The sequence below is a fragment of the Elgaria multicarinata genome, chromosome 9, assembly GCF_023053635.1.
Source record: "Elgaria multicarinata webbii isolate HBS135686 ecotype San Diego chromosome 9, rElgMul1.1.pri, whole genome shotgun sequence".
Lineage (NCBI taxonomy): Eukaryota > Metazoa > Chordata > Lepidosauria > Squamata > Anguidae > Elgaria > Elgaria multicarinata.
The window spans coordinates 87857361-87873353 of NC_086179.1; the positions used below are offsets into that span (position 1 = coordinate 87857361).

Here is a 15993-nt window from a genome sequence, read left to right on the forward strand (position 1 = left end):
AAAAGCAGGAACTCTTTCCAAATCAGGTTGGGATATTGGAGCAGTGACTACAGCAATTCAATGTGAACTAGTGAGGATTCTCTGCTAGAGGGCATTATTATTATCATCATCATATTTATTTATATTCTGCCTTTTGCCCAATACTGGGCCTCAAAGCGGCCTTACAAAATTAAAACATATACATTTTAAAACCTGTGAAAAGAAATATACAAAAGTTTTTTTAAAATAAATATATTACAATATTAAAAGATTAAACATTTAAAATAGGCGAGAATTTTACAAGTCCTTAACTTAGACAGAGGCCCAGATTATTCACCAAAGGCCTGCCGGAACAAAGAAGTTTTTGCCTGCTTCCGAAAGCACATCAAGGAGGGAGCCAGTCTAGCTTCCTTGGGAAGAGAGTTCCTGAGCACTGGAGCAGCCACCGAGAAGGCCCTCTTCTCCCATGTTCCCACCAGGTGCGCCTGTGAAGATGGTGGGACTGAAAGAAGGGCTTCCCCAGAAGATCTCAAAGCACGGGCAGGCTCATAAGGGAGAATACACTCATGCCTTGGCTGGTGAGAGGATGAAGGCTCCGTAAGCAGAAGTTGGTTCCCAGTTCCTTATTCAACTGAGAGACACATGAGCAACCTGAAGAAGGAACTGAACTTTTTATGCCTCTGAATCCCCACATAGGAGTCTTATTATTATTATTATTATTATTATTATTATTTATTTATTTATATAGCACCATCAATGTACATGGTGCTGTACAGATAACACAGTAAATAGCAAGACCCTGCCGCATAGGCTTACAATCTAATAAGTTGTAGTAAACAATAAAGAGGGAAGGAGAATGCAAACAGGCACAGGGAAGTGTAAACAGGCACCGGGTAGGGAGAAGCTAACAGTATAGAGTCAGAACAAACTCAATATTTGAAGGCTATAGGGAAAAGAAAAGTTTTTAGCTGAGTTTTAAAAGCAGTGATTGAGTTTGTAGTTCTCAAGTGTTCTGGAAGAGCGTTCCAGGCGTAAGGGGCAGCAGAAGAAAAAGGACGAAGCCGAGTAAGGGAAGTGGAGGTCCTTGGGCAGGCGAGAAGCATGGGGTGACCTAAAGTTAATTTGGAGTGGAGGCACCCATGCAATCAGCTCTTTATTCAGTAATACATTTAGGGCGCAATCTTACGTATGTTTAGACAGGGGAAAAAAGGTCCCACAACTCTCAGCATTTCCCAGTCCATCATGGCTGGCTGGGGAATGTCTGGAGTTGTAGAACTTTTTCTTTTCTTGCCTAACCATGCATAGGATTGCACTCTTGTTGGCTTGGAGGCAATGTCTTCAGGGTCTTGCGTTGGGCTGCACCAGATGCTAGAACTGGGCATCCTTATCGGACAGCCTTTAGGTTGTGCGTTTCTTCTTCTTCTTCTTCTTCTTCTTCTTCTTATTTATTGCATTTTATACCGCCCAATAGCCAAAGCTTCCTGGGCGGTTCACAAAAACTAAAACAATTCAAAGTGTAAAACAAACAGTATAAAAACATGATGTAAAATACACATTAAAACGAATTAAAACATACCATACATGATTAAAACATCCTGAAAACATTCTAAAATTTCACTGGATAGGCCTGCTGGAATAGATCAGTCTTTATTGCTTTTTTAAATTCTAAGACTGTCAAGTTGATGAATCTCCTCCGGCAGGCCATTCCACAGTCTGGGAGCAGCAGAAGAGAAGGTCCTCTGGGTAACAGTTGTTAATCTAATTTTTAATCTAAAAAATGTTAATTAATATTAATCTAGATTAACAGTTGTTAATCTAGATTAATCTAGTTGTTAATCTAGTTTTTGCTAGCTGAAGTGGATTCTTCCCAGAGGACCTGAGTGTGCGGGGCAGATGGTAAGCCGCACTTTATTTAGGCTTGTTATTCCTAAGTGTGGCACCAGCAGCACCTCTCTGTGCAAATTATTATTATTATTATTATTTATATAGCACCATCAATGTACAGAGTAAAACAGTAAATAGCAAGACTCTGCCGCATAGGCTTACAATCTAATAAAATCATAGTAAAATAATAAGGAGGGGAAGAGAATGCAAACAGGCACAGGGTAGGGTAAGCAGGCACAGGGTAGGGTAAAACTAACAGTATAAAGTCTGCACAACATCAAGTTTTGCAAAAGCTGTGCTTGCCCATTACGGCTCACTCCAGGCCAGAGAGGAAAGCGCCCCAACTCTTGTCACTACAAGCACCTTCCGGACTCCAAACCAAGCAGCTGCGTCATGTGCTCCTGGCTGGCCAATCAGGGCAGGGCCCAGCCGCATACGTCTGCTGATACGCTGCGGCCGCGGAGGCAGCTGCCATTGGCTAAGCCAACGCTGGCAGGTCGCTAAGCAACCGCGTAACCGCTGTGAGGAGAACGAGGGAGGTGGGAGGGGGGCGAGGAGACGCCGCTGAACTCGCGTGAGGTGTCCGTGGTGGAGCTGTTACCCAGGGTGAGCGAAGGCCCCAGTAGCGCTGGGAGTCGCTATGGGGTGGGGGGGGGGGGGTTCGGTTTTGGCCGGCCTTACGGGAGCCGACCCGGCAGGGAGGAATGATTAGTAGCTCGGAGAATCGTCCCTGTTTTTTATCCTCCCTCCTTTTAGAAATGGGCGTCGCGGATTGGGTGCTCGACCGTTCCCGCCCGCTGTTATTCTGGCCCCGCCCCCTGGTTTGCTCCGCCCCTTTTCCGAATCCCAACCCACGCTCTTTAAATCCCCTCAGGATATTAAATATCGCGATAATGCGCGGCGGCGCCCGAAAAGCCCGCGGGTCCGTTCTGTGGCGTTTTGTACGCGGGACTGGGCGCAGGGCGCAGGGCGCAGGGCGCAGGGGCCGCCGAGGCGCAGCGGAGGGGGTGGTCCAGTGGAGGCTGGTGGCTCCAATTGCAGTGGGGCTGTCAATCCAAGCTGGATGTCACTCAGCCGCCGCCAGAACACCAACGGAGCTGCCCAAGGTGCTGAATCCTAGCCCCGACCTGGGTTCAGCACCTTGGATGGCTCTTTTTAGCGTTCTGGCTCGTGCTAACTGAAACCCTGGGCGTAGCTAGGCGGGGCTTTATCGCAGGCGATCCCCGGGATCGTCCCTGGGCGTTCACATGACACACAGGGATCCTGGGATCAGGGAGGGATCATCCCTCCCTTGCCCCAGGATATGACCCTACACTTCAGGCCCGCTTTTTCCACGTTCTCGGGATGATCCTGAGACAGTGGAAAGTGTGGCCCACCGTCAGGGTTTGTCCCGGCTCCTCGCAGTTACTCATGAGGAGCTGGGACCCGTGCACGGAGCACAGAGCTCCTAAGGAGCCCTGTGCCTATCCTGGCTGGGGCTGGGGGGATCGGGAAATGTTTTTTGGAATAACAAAACCCTTACTTTTTGCACACAAGTGCTTCTGCGCTCCTTATTTTTTTAAAAAAACAAACACACAAAATGGTGGGCGCAACATCCTCTCCCTCTGAGGTCGTCGCGGGCCATGTGTAAACAGACTGGGAGATCTCGCGATAAAAATATTGTGAGATCTTCGTCATGCTAGACCAGTAGGTCCCAGAGCGGATTCACAGCTCCATCGAGATCAGAGCTGCCACTGGTTTTGATATAGAAAGAGGAACCCGTCTCTTCTTCTTCCTCTTCTTCTTCTTCTTCTTCTTCTTCTTATTCTTATTATTGTATCTTGCCTTTTCCCCAGTACTGGGACTCAAGGCGGTTTACAAGATTAAAACATGAACAATTGAAACATATAAATATAAATTACAGAAGTTAAAATAGAATTAAACCTACAGTAAAATTAAAAACGTGTTAAAAAAATTAAAAACTTGCGTTTTCATTAGACTCAGGGCTTAGGCTAGGATCATAGGACGAAGCTACGTTATACCAATGCAGGCCATTAGCCCCTCAAGCTCAGTATTGACTGCTACAGCTTTTCACAACATGGTGCCTCCCAAGTGTTTGAGATTACACCTCCCATCAGCCCCAGTCAGCATAGCCATAGGCCAGGAATGCTAGTAGTTGTAGTCCAAAACACTTGGAGGGCACCAGATTGGGGAAGTCTGGTTTACTACAAGTAAAACTGTAATCCAAGTAAAACTGCAATTCAGTGCAATAAGTTCCATAGAATTTAGCAGGGCTTGCTTCTGAGTAGATATGCATAGACTTGTACTATAAGGGACAACCGCTCTCCAGGGTTTCAGACGGGCCTTTCCCTGCCCTGGCTGAAGATTCCTGGAAATTACACTTGGAGCTATAGAGACAAACACCCATATGTATATATTGGGCAGTGGTATAATGGCTAACAGCATTTTTTTAAATATATACACATAAATGATTAATTGTGTGCATTTTAGTTGGTTTATTTAATTATTTATGCAGCAGGCGTGCACAAATGTACTAGAGGCGCTAAATTATTTAGGTAGCACACCCAAAAATGTACTACTAAGCATTTTACTGAAGGTAGAACTGAGCAATTGCTGCCCCAGAGGGCTTCCAATTTAAATGTGAAGCACAGACCTGAAAAAGAAAGTGGGAGCAACAATAGCATAACATACAAATAGCAGAATACTTTAACGAAGTGGACAGAGTGGCTTTTTTTTTTTTAAAAAAGTTATGTTTAGAGGATGTTTTCTGCTGTGAACTTGTGATGTCATGTGTCATTTCAGATTCATACACACATTAGTTATTCTAGTTTAATATTGAGCTAATTCTATGGTTGGTCCTGTTCTATTTCTTCTGCATAATCTTAACATGGGTTAGGAAGCAATTATTCCTATGAACACCCAGTCAAGTGCTGCTGCTCACGTAACTGACCAGACTAGGACTCAAATAAGGGGAAAAGAATCAAGTTGTATAATCTGTCTCAAGGTATTTAAAAATGGAGCTATTACTGATTTCTTTTCATATTTCATAAATGTAGCTATTGTGCAGATTTGCTTTGATTCTTAATCGGTTTCTGTGTACTATTTCCTTGTATTGATAGTTCAGATGTAGGTGTGTAGTATTTGTTGCATCAGTTTTGTGAGTCTGCCTCCATGACATATGTCTTCATATGATCCCTGTCGCTGAGGTCATCCGAGGGCCTGCTCCTGGTGGTTCTACATAGATCCATCCTCCGATTGGAATCCACCAAGGGAAGAGCCTTCAGCGTGGTGGCGCCCCTCCTGTGGAATTCCCTGCCCCTAGAGGTCAGGCAGACACCAACCTTGTACTCCTTTCGGCACCTCCTGAAAACATCTTTATTCCAAGAAGCCTTTCTTTAACATGCAGCCTTGGATTACTGTTATTGCTTCTTTTACATTTTGTTTTAACTGCTTTTATTCTGTTTTTATTTTTATTTTACCTTGTACACCGCTCTGAAATTTTTCAATGGGGAGTGGTATATAAATATTCTAAATAAATAAATAAATAATAAATAGGTAAACCTATAATTTTGAGATAATGATTTGTATTATTTCAATGAGTCTACTCTAAGTAGAATTAACATTGGATACAACCAAAGAGATTTTGAAATAACAACTTAAGGCTGCAATCCTATACCCACTTACTTGGGAGTAAGCTGCATTGAACAAACTGGTACTTACTTCTGAGTAGATATGTATAGGATTGCTGTCTAAATACATTATTTTACTTTCTTGGAGCATTTTCATATGTGCTAGAGAGCTTTTAAAATTATTGATTGGGTCATCATTTCTTTTCCATCGCATACACAAATTAATATTTCCCCAGCTTTAAAGATTCCTTGCCTCATCTAGTGCATCTCTATGTGTAATTTCTATGACAATCTCTATTATAATAGTAGTGCACTGTGGACCAGTAATGCAGTCAGCTGTGGCATATCTATTCATAGGTGATACCAAACACATACAACATCTTCCTTTACAGTTCTCAAGCTGATTCAAAAACTGTGTTCCTATGTATTCAAAACTGCATTAATGTCATTCATGTGTGCACATGAGCAAAGCAGTAAGATTTAAAGGCATTTTTAGTAATGCATGTGAAAAACCTTGCTACTTTAGGTTAGAATGCCATTTCAGTTTTTATTTCCATGTTTATTTGCTTTTTACAGGAGTTCTTATGGAAAATCCTGTTGTGTTCATGGATAGTAAGGATGTGTCATGTACAGCTTTTCCCTCTGGAGAAGTAAATACGATCGATGGGCCGGGTACGTCCTTCAGTAGTGAAGCAGATAGCATTGAAGACATGTAAGTGGTGATCATCCAGGATCTTCAGATTAATATGCCATTGAAGTCCATCTTCATTGACATGTTTTCTTTATCTGTGGACATGAATTATCTAAGTAAATGTTAATCCATCATATCCCAAGGGGCTAGGATGAGTAGAGGCACTAAACAATCTCTGATGGTGATATTGAGATCTCCAGCCTGTTAGTTCTTGGGGATTTCAATGTCCATGCCAAAGCTGTTGGATCAGAGACAGCTGACATACCTTGGACTTGGTTTCTCAGCTGGGCATAAAGAGGGTGATCTGAGGTTGGAGGAACTTCCCTTGTTGTGGTCAGATCATCTTCTGGAAGATTTAGACTGTCAGTGGCTTTTCCCCTATACAGATGGCAGGGAGGGGCTGCATTTACATGGTCTACCCCCAGAGGCTGATAGATCCAGTTGGTTTCTAGTCAGCTCTGGCAGATTTTCAAGCTGACAAGGCTGGCAATCCTGTGAAAATGTGGAATTCAGAGATGGTCAGGTGGTTGACACGATCGCTCCTGAGCATCGTCTCTCACTTAGCAGAGTCCAGACAGTTCTGTGGTATACTCTGGAGATTAAGGCAATGAAACAAGCTGGCAGACAACTAGAACACAAGTGGATAAAGACTCCTGATGAATGCAATTGAACACGAGTAGGTGACCAACACTGAGACTTCTTAGGGGTAGTGAAGGCAATGAAAAAATGCTATTTCAGTACCTCCATTGCATCTTCCCTATGCCAACTGGCAGAACTTTTCCGCGTAGTTTGGCCTGTTGCACACTTGCCCAAAGGAGTTGGTTGAATCCTTGGCTGTGATCTATTTGCTTGGCATTATAGGAATAAAATTGCTTGCATCCCTTGAGACCTTGATTCACCTGTTTTAGCAGATCAATCTCATGAGATCCCATGGTTTTTTGTTGCCGCTGCTGCCAGTTGCCTACTGGCTGGCTGCTGCTCCCACCTTGTATCCCATTGGCAGGGCTCCTGAGCCATCATGAGGGGTCCCGAACTATTGTGAAAAGTCCTGAACCTCTTGCAATAGTTTGGCCAATCTTTCCTAGGAGCCCCACTGCTGGGACACAAAGCAGGATTGGCAACCAGGCAGGTAGGAGTGAGCAGCCAGCGGGGTCTGCTGGATGGATGGTTGGCCGGCCAAACAGGTAGGGAGGTTTGGTGGGTGGCCAGAAGAAGTGGGGTGGTGGTGGTAACATGCCTTGGGGTGGGCCCGTTCCCTGAGTTCGGAAGATCTGAACAATAGGCTGTTGCGCAGATCCCTTTCCTAGCTAAAGTCCTTGAGTGGGTGGTCGCTGAACAGGCACTCTTGGATGAGTTGTTTTTCAGGATCCATTTCAGTTGGGGTTAAGGCCTGGTTTGGTACTGAGACTGCTTGGTTGCTCTGTATGATGACCTGAGTCAGGAGAGAGACAGGGAGAGTGTGTTCCTGTTGATACTTGTTGATCTATCAGCAGGGTTTGATGCCATTAGTAATGGTATCCTTCTGGAGTGGCTGTCCGAGTTGGGAGTTGTGGGCACTCTCTTGCAGTAGTTCCGCCCCCACCTGGATGGTCATTTCCAGAGGGTGATGCTTAGGAGATACTACTTGGCTCCATGGTGCCTCCAGTGTGGGGTTCCTCCAGGGTCATCTGGAGTTTTAGGGTGTGACTACCCACTGACTTCCTGGCAGCAGAGGGCAGTACACAAAGCCGGTTGTGGCACAGAAGCACAGAGACGGGGAGGGGGGATGCCACATATCCTAAAAGCCCAATTTTCCCTCCCAATAATCCTTTCTGAAGGTATAGGGAAATGACCCCTTCACTTCCAAAAGAATCCGAAAGAAAAGGGAATTATGCTTTAAGGATGTGCACTCTGTGGAACTGTGCTACAAAGCTGTCAGCCCCTCTTCTCTGGCAAAAAGAGCCTGGTGGAGAGGTAATTGGAATCCAAAGTTCCCCACCATCTTTCAGTAACATGCCCAAGGGACGCATGTCAGGAGGCAGGATATCCCCTGTAAGTGTCATGGGTTCCCCCATTCATTTATCGTGTTTACCATGTCTTTGCTACATATAATTTCATTTAGACACAATTACGGCTTGTTGCCTGTTTAGAATGTGCTAGATTTGATTTCAGTTTTATTCCGAAAGCTCAAATGAAGTTGATTGTGTACAGAAATTTAGTACCAGTCTTTGAACATCCACGTTCTCAGTTTTTGGTTCATTTGATTGTATTTTTTAAAAAACACCTTTAGCAAATTAACTGGTCATGTCGCTGGAGCCACAGCCAGTATTGACATCAAACCGAAATCCATACATCGTGCCAAAACATGGTCAGATGAAGTTGAGAATCTATACAGATTTCAGCAAGCTGGGTATCGGGATGAAATTGAATATAAACAAGTGAAGCATGTTGATATGGTAAGATTTGATAATTGTACAAACATTATATATTTTAATAGTAAGTACTTGTAAAGTATTGCATATAATGAACCCACCCATACACTATGGTCAATATTGGAGGCCCTCTACTAAGGGCCTCATCCAAAGGATTGTGTCCAAATAATACATAAAATCATTGGGCTCCAAAACACTACATAACTAATTCCGCATGCGCAAGATCACTTTGGACGGGTTTTTTTTTAACATCAGCTCAACCTACCTGGCACATAGCAAGCCACCTTTGAATCCGAGGGGACTTTCAGAAGCAGTTCATGATATGGTACGGTGGGTGGTGGGTTCTGCTGTTCAAAGAACAAAAGTCAGAAATCGCATTAGAATCACCAAGCCCTTCAGAGCAACTAAAGTAGCTCTTTGGATCCTTGCCATTATGGATAGGAAAGTGTAGAAGTGGCTCTTGATGTCATGCATCCATGAGAAATAGATTCTCTCTGCCTTTTTAAAAAAACTGAATAACTGGTATTTATTTACAGAATGCTTGGAAGTTCTGCTTCCCTTGACTAATCAACAGGAATCTCTCTCGCACACACACGAACAAAAGGAGAATTCTGGGATTACAGCTGCAGCTCATGTACATATAGTACAGCTGGCATTTGGGCAGAGGGTTGCATGCAGACTTTCCTGCCAGAGGAATTGCTGTGGCAGGATGCTCCTCCAGCAGCCATGAAACTAGATTAAGCTGTAAAGAGGTAGTTCTTAGGATGCTTTGATGATGATCAGCAGCAAACTGAGGTCATCTATTTATTTACTCATTAAGATTGAGCAATGAAACTGTTTCCTCCCCAAAGGGACATCGTGTGTCAAACAGACTGTGTTCACACCCTCTACCATTTCATTCTGAAGAAACAATTGCAGTGACATTGCCTTTTCCAGATGAGCATTCCATACAGATGCAGTCACCAAGGTCCCTGGTGTCACCATCACCCAGAAATGTTAATTTTGCCTTCTGGTTCCTGACTCTTAGAACACACCTTTCTCCTTTCTCAACCATCACGGAGACTTGGGCTTTCTGTATTTTGTCTTTAACTCAAAGCCGAGACTCTGGCAAGAGAGCCAGCGTGGTGTAGTGGCTAAAGTGTTGGACTGGGAGTCAGGAGATCCGGGTTCTAGTCCCCACTCAGCCATGGAAACCCACTGGGTGACTTTGGGCCAGTCACAGACTCTCAGCCCAACCTACCTCACAGGGTTGTTGTTGTGAGGATAAAATGGAGAAGAGGAGGATTATGTACTCCGCCTTGGGTTCTTTAAGAGGAAAAAAGGCGGGATATAAATGCAGTAAAAAATAATATGTGCCATGGATCTCTGTGCTGCACGATGGCTCCTCTTGCATTGTTTAAAGCAGATTTTAGCTCAGACATTCACATGAGAAATGTTACTGCTGAAAACACTTGAAATTAGGATGAATGGCCCACAAGTCTTTTGTTGGATAGTCACAAAAATGAATGTAACAGTAAAATATTGTGGGATTGAAGATTTGGCTTTTTTCACTTTGGTTCTCAGCATCTTCTTAATCCTTCTGAGAATCAGTGGCACAAATAAGATGTTATTAAGGCAGGGGACACAGAACTAGCCATGTTTCATTTTGTCAAGGCGGCAGAAGTATGCAGAGGGGTAGAGAGATACAGAAACAGGGAGCATCAATGCTAAATGAATGGCAAGGCCTTTCCTTTATCTCAGATTTCAATCTAACAACTTTATCAAGTATACACAATGTATTAATAAAACACAAGGTGGACCTGCAACAAAATATTGCAGTGTGAAGAGCTCCTGTTCTGGTTTCTATCCATTCTTTTCTAACGCATTGTCCTGTCCCCACCACCCCACACAACGACTTGTCAGCATTCTATGCTCATAGCATGCTCAGTCCTCATTAGGCTACTTTTGTTTTCCCAACCTTTAGGGTGTTTTTCCTAAATATTTTTTCTACTCCTGCAAATCTTGGAGTTCTGCCAAGCATGCTGATAATTCCCTCTTGTGTGTGATTTTTGCTGAGTGGGTTGTGTAAGGATCTGCACTTGAAGAATGAATTTGCTATTAGCAGATTCATTTATTTTATTATTTAAGGGAAATTTTAACTTGTCCTTCAGACAGTGGCCCCCAGATTGGCTGGACAAACGTTAAACGAAAGTGTAAAATAGAACGATGAATAGGTGAAGAAAAAGATCTTCACCTGGAGTTGAAAAGGTTTCTCAAATCTCACTGCAGAGGAGATTCCAGGGTTGGAGCACCACAAAGGGAAAAGTCTAGTCTCTGATAGCATAAAAGCTGGGTTAAAAGCACCACCTTGAACTGGGCCCAGACGTTTCAGGCATTCCCAGTTGAACAATCACATGTAGCCAAATTGCACACCTCTAGGCCTATAAAAGAAGCTGCACTACTGTTGATCAGCTGTTTGGCACTGAATGGGGGAGGGGGTGAGATTACAGAACCAGGGTTGGCATCAAGGGTAAGCCTGGTCAGGCACCAGCCAAGGGCCCACACTCTGTCCACGGCCCACTGACCAAAAGCCCTCTAGACGTGCTCCTCCTCTTCACCACTGCAGTCTGCTTGTTCACCTGCCTCTAATTCTGACCTAAACAACGGTGGGATTGAGAAGAAGGAGCATCAGATATCACGACCTACTTGATCGTTGGCAGCAAATGGTAGCAATGATGAGAAAAACAAGGAGGAGCAATGGCAGCAAGGGTCAATGGTAGTGAGAAGGTTGACTCATTGAGGGAGGGGGCCCATTGAGGGCCCTCCATGAGCTGTGACATACCTGGGGTCTGCACAGCATACAGCCTTACGTTTCACCTCCAGATACCTGATGGGTGGCATTCCAGCTTTTTATGCATTCACAGGCCTAGCTGACGAATCAGGCTGGGGGATCATATGCGCGGCACCCATTTGCCTGCCCGATTCCATCCGGGCATGGATAAATGTGCATATAGCCCCTAGCAGTATCTTTTGTTACTCTTGGAAGGGCGTATGGATACTTTCATATTATGCCAACTAAAACTCTTGTGAGCCTTTCCTTCCTTGTTATGCAGGTGGAAAGGTGGCCAGAAACTGGATTTGTGAAGAAGCTTCAGAGAAGGGACAATACTTTCTATTATTATGACAAGGAAAGAGAATGTGAAGACAAAGAAGTCCACAGAGTTAAAGTGTATGATTACTAAATTTTGTTACACTCCATTGTTTTGTTTTGTAAAAGAGAAATGGTTTGAAATTATTGTGATTCTTTTGGTTGCGAAAGAAACGGAAACCATTAAAAAGTTTTTTAAAACTAACTTGACCTGATTTTAAATATAGTTCCTTTCTTTAATTTTTTTTTCTCAGAGAAATTTTAAAGATTGAAAAATGGTGTGTGCGTGTGTGTGTGTGTGTGTAAGTCCAGTTAGTTTTTGGGACTCCCAAGACTGCCGTCCTAATAACTGCTAACTGGCATCTTCCTTATTTTATTTTAGACAGGCAGTAAAGACTGTTCTGTTTTGCCAGGCTTTTGATGTTGTTTAATGTTCTGTTGCTTGTTGATTTTAATGCTAATTTTAAATTTAATTGGAGTTTTTTGCTCCTATGTTTCTTGGATTTACATGAAGCTTTCATGTTTTTATTGCAGATTGCCCCATGCACCTTGTGTCTAGAGGGTGTGATGTATACATTTAATAAATAAATAAATGCTTCAGAGTGAGTCCTATTGAAGTCAGTGGGATATACTTCTGAGCAGGAATTCACAGGTCTATATTTGATCTGTTTTCAGAGCGCTGTGGTTGCAGCTTTCCTTTCCCCTTGGCTTGATTCTACTTCGCTTTGGTGAAGCTCTGATGGCTAGAATTATATAGGATGGGTTGATCAAGTGGGTACTGCTCCTATCAGCCTTTCTCCATATCCAGGCTGCTGACCCTGGCATGGTAGGAGGAAAGATATCTGCAGATCCACGTGAAATGACCAACAAATGTGTGCTGATTACCTTGAAAGACCCCTGGTTGCTAGCTAATTTTTAACAGATGCCATACTTTTAAATTGAGTAAGGGCCAGCAACACTTGCAAAGGGCTCTTTAATTCTTTCCCCAACCTGCTCCCAATGGGAGGCTTGGGCAGAAACCTTCCTTTAGACAAGGGGTGTTGAACCTCTTTCAGCCTGGAGGCTGAATCTGATTTTGGAGTGGTGGGGCAAAAGCAACAGGCCCAAAAAATACCAGCATAGTTTGGTTTAAAGCTTTTCCTGCTAGTAACTAAATCTCACAAGAGGTATTTCAACCTTTTCGAATAGGGGGGAGACATGCAAAAGCCAGGAAGCTACCAAAGGGCTGGCAAAAAAGCGTGGGGGTGTCTGGGAAATCCCAGAGGGCTTGATTTGGCTGGTGGGCCTGAGGTTCAACACCTGAAATTGCTCCTTCCCATATCCCTGTGTCTTGGCTTGTTGACTAGTAGAAATTTGTGTAGGGATGAAAGCGGCTTCACTGGATCACAATCTATAATGGAGGCCAGATGTAAAGCACGTTAGGGGCGCATTTGCCCCTCTCCCACTTTTCTGTCAGGCCCTAGTACATGAAAACGGCCGTGTCCTCATTGCTCAAAGCTTAGTTAAAGAAAGTGATGACCTATTTTGCAGGGAGAATGGAACAGGGGCAGCTATTTCATCAGAGGCGTCAACATGGAGACTGCCACACAGCAAAACAGTTGGGCTGCGGTTTAAGATACTACTTTGGCAAGCCAGCCCATCTTGATCCGTGCATGGATCTGGGTAATGTGAAGCTGTGCCTGGAGAACAAAACACGAAGCCAACGTGATTGGTTAATAAGTTGAAGGACTATTTTCTGCTTTTGTAAGAGCTGAAAGCAAGCACACAGCTGCATCATTCGCTCTCTCATAATTGAGTCCTGGATCACTTTTTCCATCTCTAGCAGAATTAGATTGAATGGTTGAACATACCACATCCTGCCTGCTGAATACAAAAAGTATTTATTCCAAGATGATGAATCTCGGAATAAATAAAATATAAAGTTCACATATATGCAGATATAACGTAACTGTGTGAGTGATGGGCTGCAACGTTCACTGCAGGATTGCTGCCTAAAGTCCCACTGAGTCTTCTGAAAGAACACTCTCTCTGTGGATTCTCTACTACACCATTTGGATATTAGTACTTCAGGGAGCGCATGGAAAAAGAGCAGGGAAGATAAAAGCTTTTAAGGGGAAGTTGATGGTTTAGTGGCAGAGCACGAACTGCATGCAGAACATGCCAGGTTTAGTCCCTGACATCTTCAGCCTAACAAATCTCTGGCAGTAGGCTCAGAATGACATCAGGTAGTTGCTGCAGGTCGACAGCACTGAGCTAGAGGGATCTATGATCTGATGGCATATAAGGCAATTGCATGTATGCAACCTTACAGGACAGACCAATGGTCTATCTACCATTGTATCCTGAATGTGACACTGGCCAGTTGCAAGTGCTACAGCGAAACACCAATGAAGTACTAATAACCCTGGCACTGGATTCAGTTTCATATTTCATAGCACCCATTGCATGACAGTGCATGTATATGCTGGCCAGAATTGTACCTTCCTTGGATTGTAAGTCGTCTTGAGTCCATCAGGATAGCAATTCAGTTAACAACAATAGGCTATTTATATGAATATTGGTGTGAGCCAGAGTAGAACCACAGACTCAGTCTAAGAGCCTGATCCCAAAACCTTAATGCACCACCAGGACACCCGTTTGGAGAAAGGAACTGTAGGGCCAAGCCGACAGGTAGAAACCTCTGGGCTTTTAGTGGGTTGGAAACAGGACCTGCCTACCATTGACAAAAGGACTCTGCTGATGGAAGGTGCCTCGGCAGAATTTGGAAATCCTCTCTCCACCCCGCTTCCCCACACACATACACACCATAGTTCATCCCATTCAGCATTGTTCCCTGATCCTCTTTGTAGCATTTTCAGGGGGCTGGAGGGGCTGCTGTGGGGAGGGGTGCAAGGATGCCCTCTTCTGTATGCCCAAGTTGCATGCACTTAAATCTGAATCCTACACAATCAGTGTGTTTTGGATTGCAGCCAAGAATCAGAATCCTGAGCATTAGTGCAATCCTAAACCTTATCATTGTTCTAACTACTAAAAGCCCCACTACTCAGACCAAGCTACTCAAATGTCTGCTTAGCTCAATAGGACTTCCTAGTAAGTCTGCTAATGTCTGTAGTCATTACCTGATTGTTGCAACCTGATGATTTCACCATCATACTTTTGAGTATGAATGAGCTATTATACAGTAGATGTAACAGCACCAATACAAATTTCCTTTCCTTTATGGAGTCAATTCATACATTTAGCTGCCAAAAGTACAATGATCAGGTCTAGAGAAATAAAGTTATGTACGTTCAGGTGTGAATAAGTCCTAAATCAAATGTGAAGTAAGATGACAATAAAGTCATGGGGTTTCTTCTGTATGCAGTTTTTACTCTTTAGAATTTACTATACAAAATGGGCAGCTAAGTCAATGAAAGACTTCTTTGCTTGTTTTGAGAAGCCATTGTTAAGTACATTTTGGCAGAATAGGAGAAACAATTGTGATTAAAAACTATCCTATCAAAAGGAAATGCTTTGTAATAATCACAAGTAATTACATTTTACTTAATTACATTTACTTTGGAAGCCCTTTGGGAATAATACTGAATCAAACAGATTTGGGCTGATGTCCAAAATACTAAATACCCTGATACATGTTTGTATTCTGTTTTGCCCACAACCTGGTTCTGACTTGCGTTGATAAGGCCATTTACATTCTGGCTAACTCTAAATTAACTAGTGTTGGCAACTCTCCCAGAGCACTGTTTCTCAGATTGTGTTCTGAGAAATCCAGGGGTTCTTCCATCAAAGCATCATGTCTGCCACTAATTATCTTCCCTGTGTGCAAAACCACAGGGAAGTATTTGGTGTTTTCTTGGCCATACTCTTAATTTAGAAAGAATGGCAGTGCCCTGCACGAATTGAGTGTGCCCTCTAGAACTTCCTATATTCAGGGGACCCATTGTGCATTGATTTCTCTTGAGGAACCCCAGAGAATCTCCCATGGAACATTTACTTGTTGCAGAAAGCTCATCAAGTTGAAAGTAACCCAATCCAGAATTGTACACGATAGACTCCAACACAGTGCTTGACAAGTCAAGGCAAATAGTTTGTCACACCAGTGTACTGCTGTTCTCGATTTTTGCTTTTGCTTGAGAGCTGGTGTGGTGTATTGACTACACTGTTAGAAAACTTGGGATCAAATAGCCATCTGGTTACATAACTCTCTGGATGACCTTGGCCAAATCACCATCAATCACCCCCAGCTGTCTCATAGGGTTGTTGTAAGATCAT

At 43.5% G+C, this 15993-nt stretch overlaps 1 protein-coding gene across 1 annotated transcript; it reads left to right on the forward strand.

Annotated features, from left to right (window-relative positions):
• The first annotated feature begins 6079 nt into the window (after nt 1-6079).
• Nucleotides 6080-11982, forward strand: MEIG1 (meiosis/spermiogenesis associated 1). The gene is made up of 3 exons (XM_063135055.1): nt 6080-6204; nt 8453-8618; nt 11687-11982. Exons 1-3 carry the CDS (start codon nt 6098-6100, stop codon nt 11813-11815), a joined length of 402 nt encoding a protein of 133 aa, XP_062991125.1. The 5' UTR covers nt 6080-6097; the 3' UTR covers nt 11816-11982.
• The last annotated feature ends 4011 nt before the right edge of the window (nt 11983-15993 follow it).

Coding starts and splice junctions, on each gene's coding strand:
- MEIG1 (XM_063135055.1), top strand. CDS start 6,098: ATGGATAGTAAGGATGTGTCATGTACAGCTTTTCCCTCTGGAGAAGTA. Junction 6,205..8,452: donor GCAGATAGCATTGAAGACAT/GTAAGTGGTGAT, acceptor AAACACCTTTAG/CAAATTAACTGGTCATGTCG. Junction 8,619..11,686: donor AAGTGAAGCATGTTGATATG/GTAAGATTTGAT, acceptor CTTGTTATGCAG/GTGGAAAGGTGGCCAGAAAC.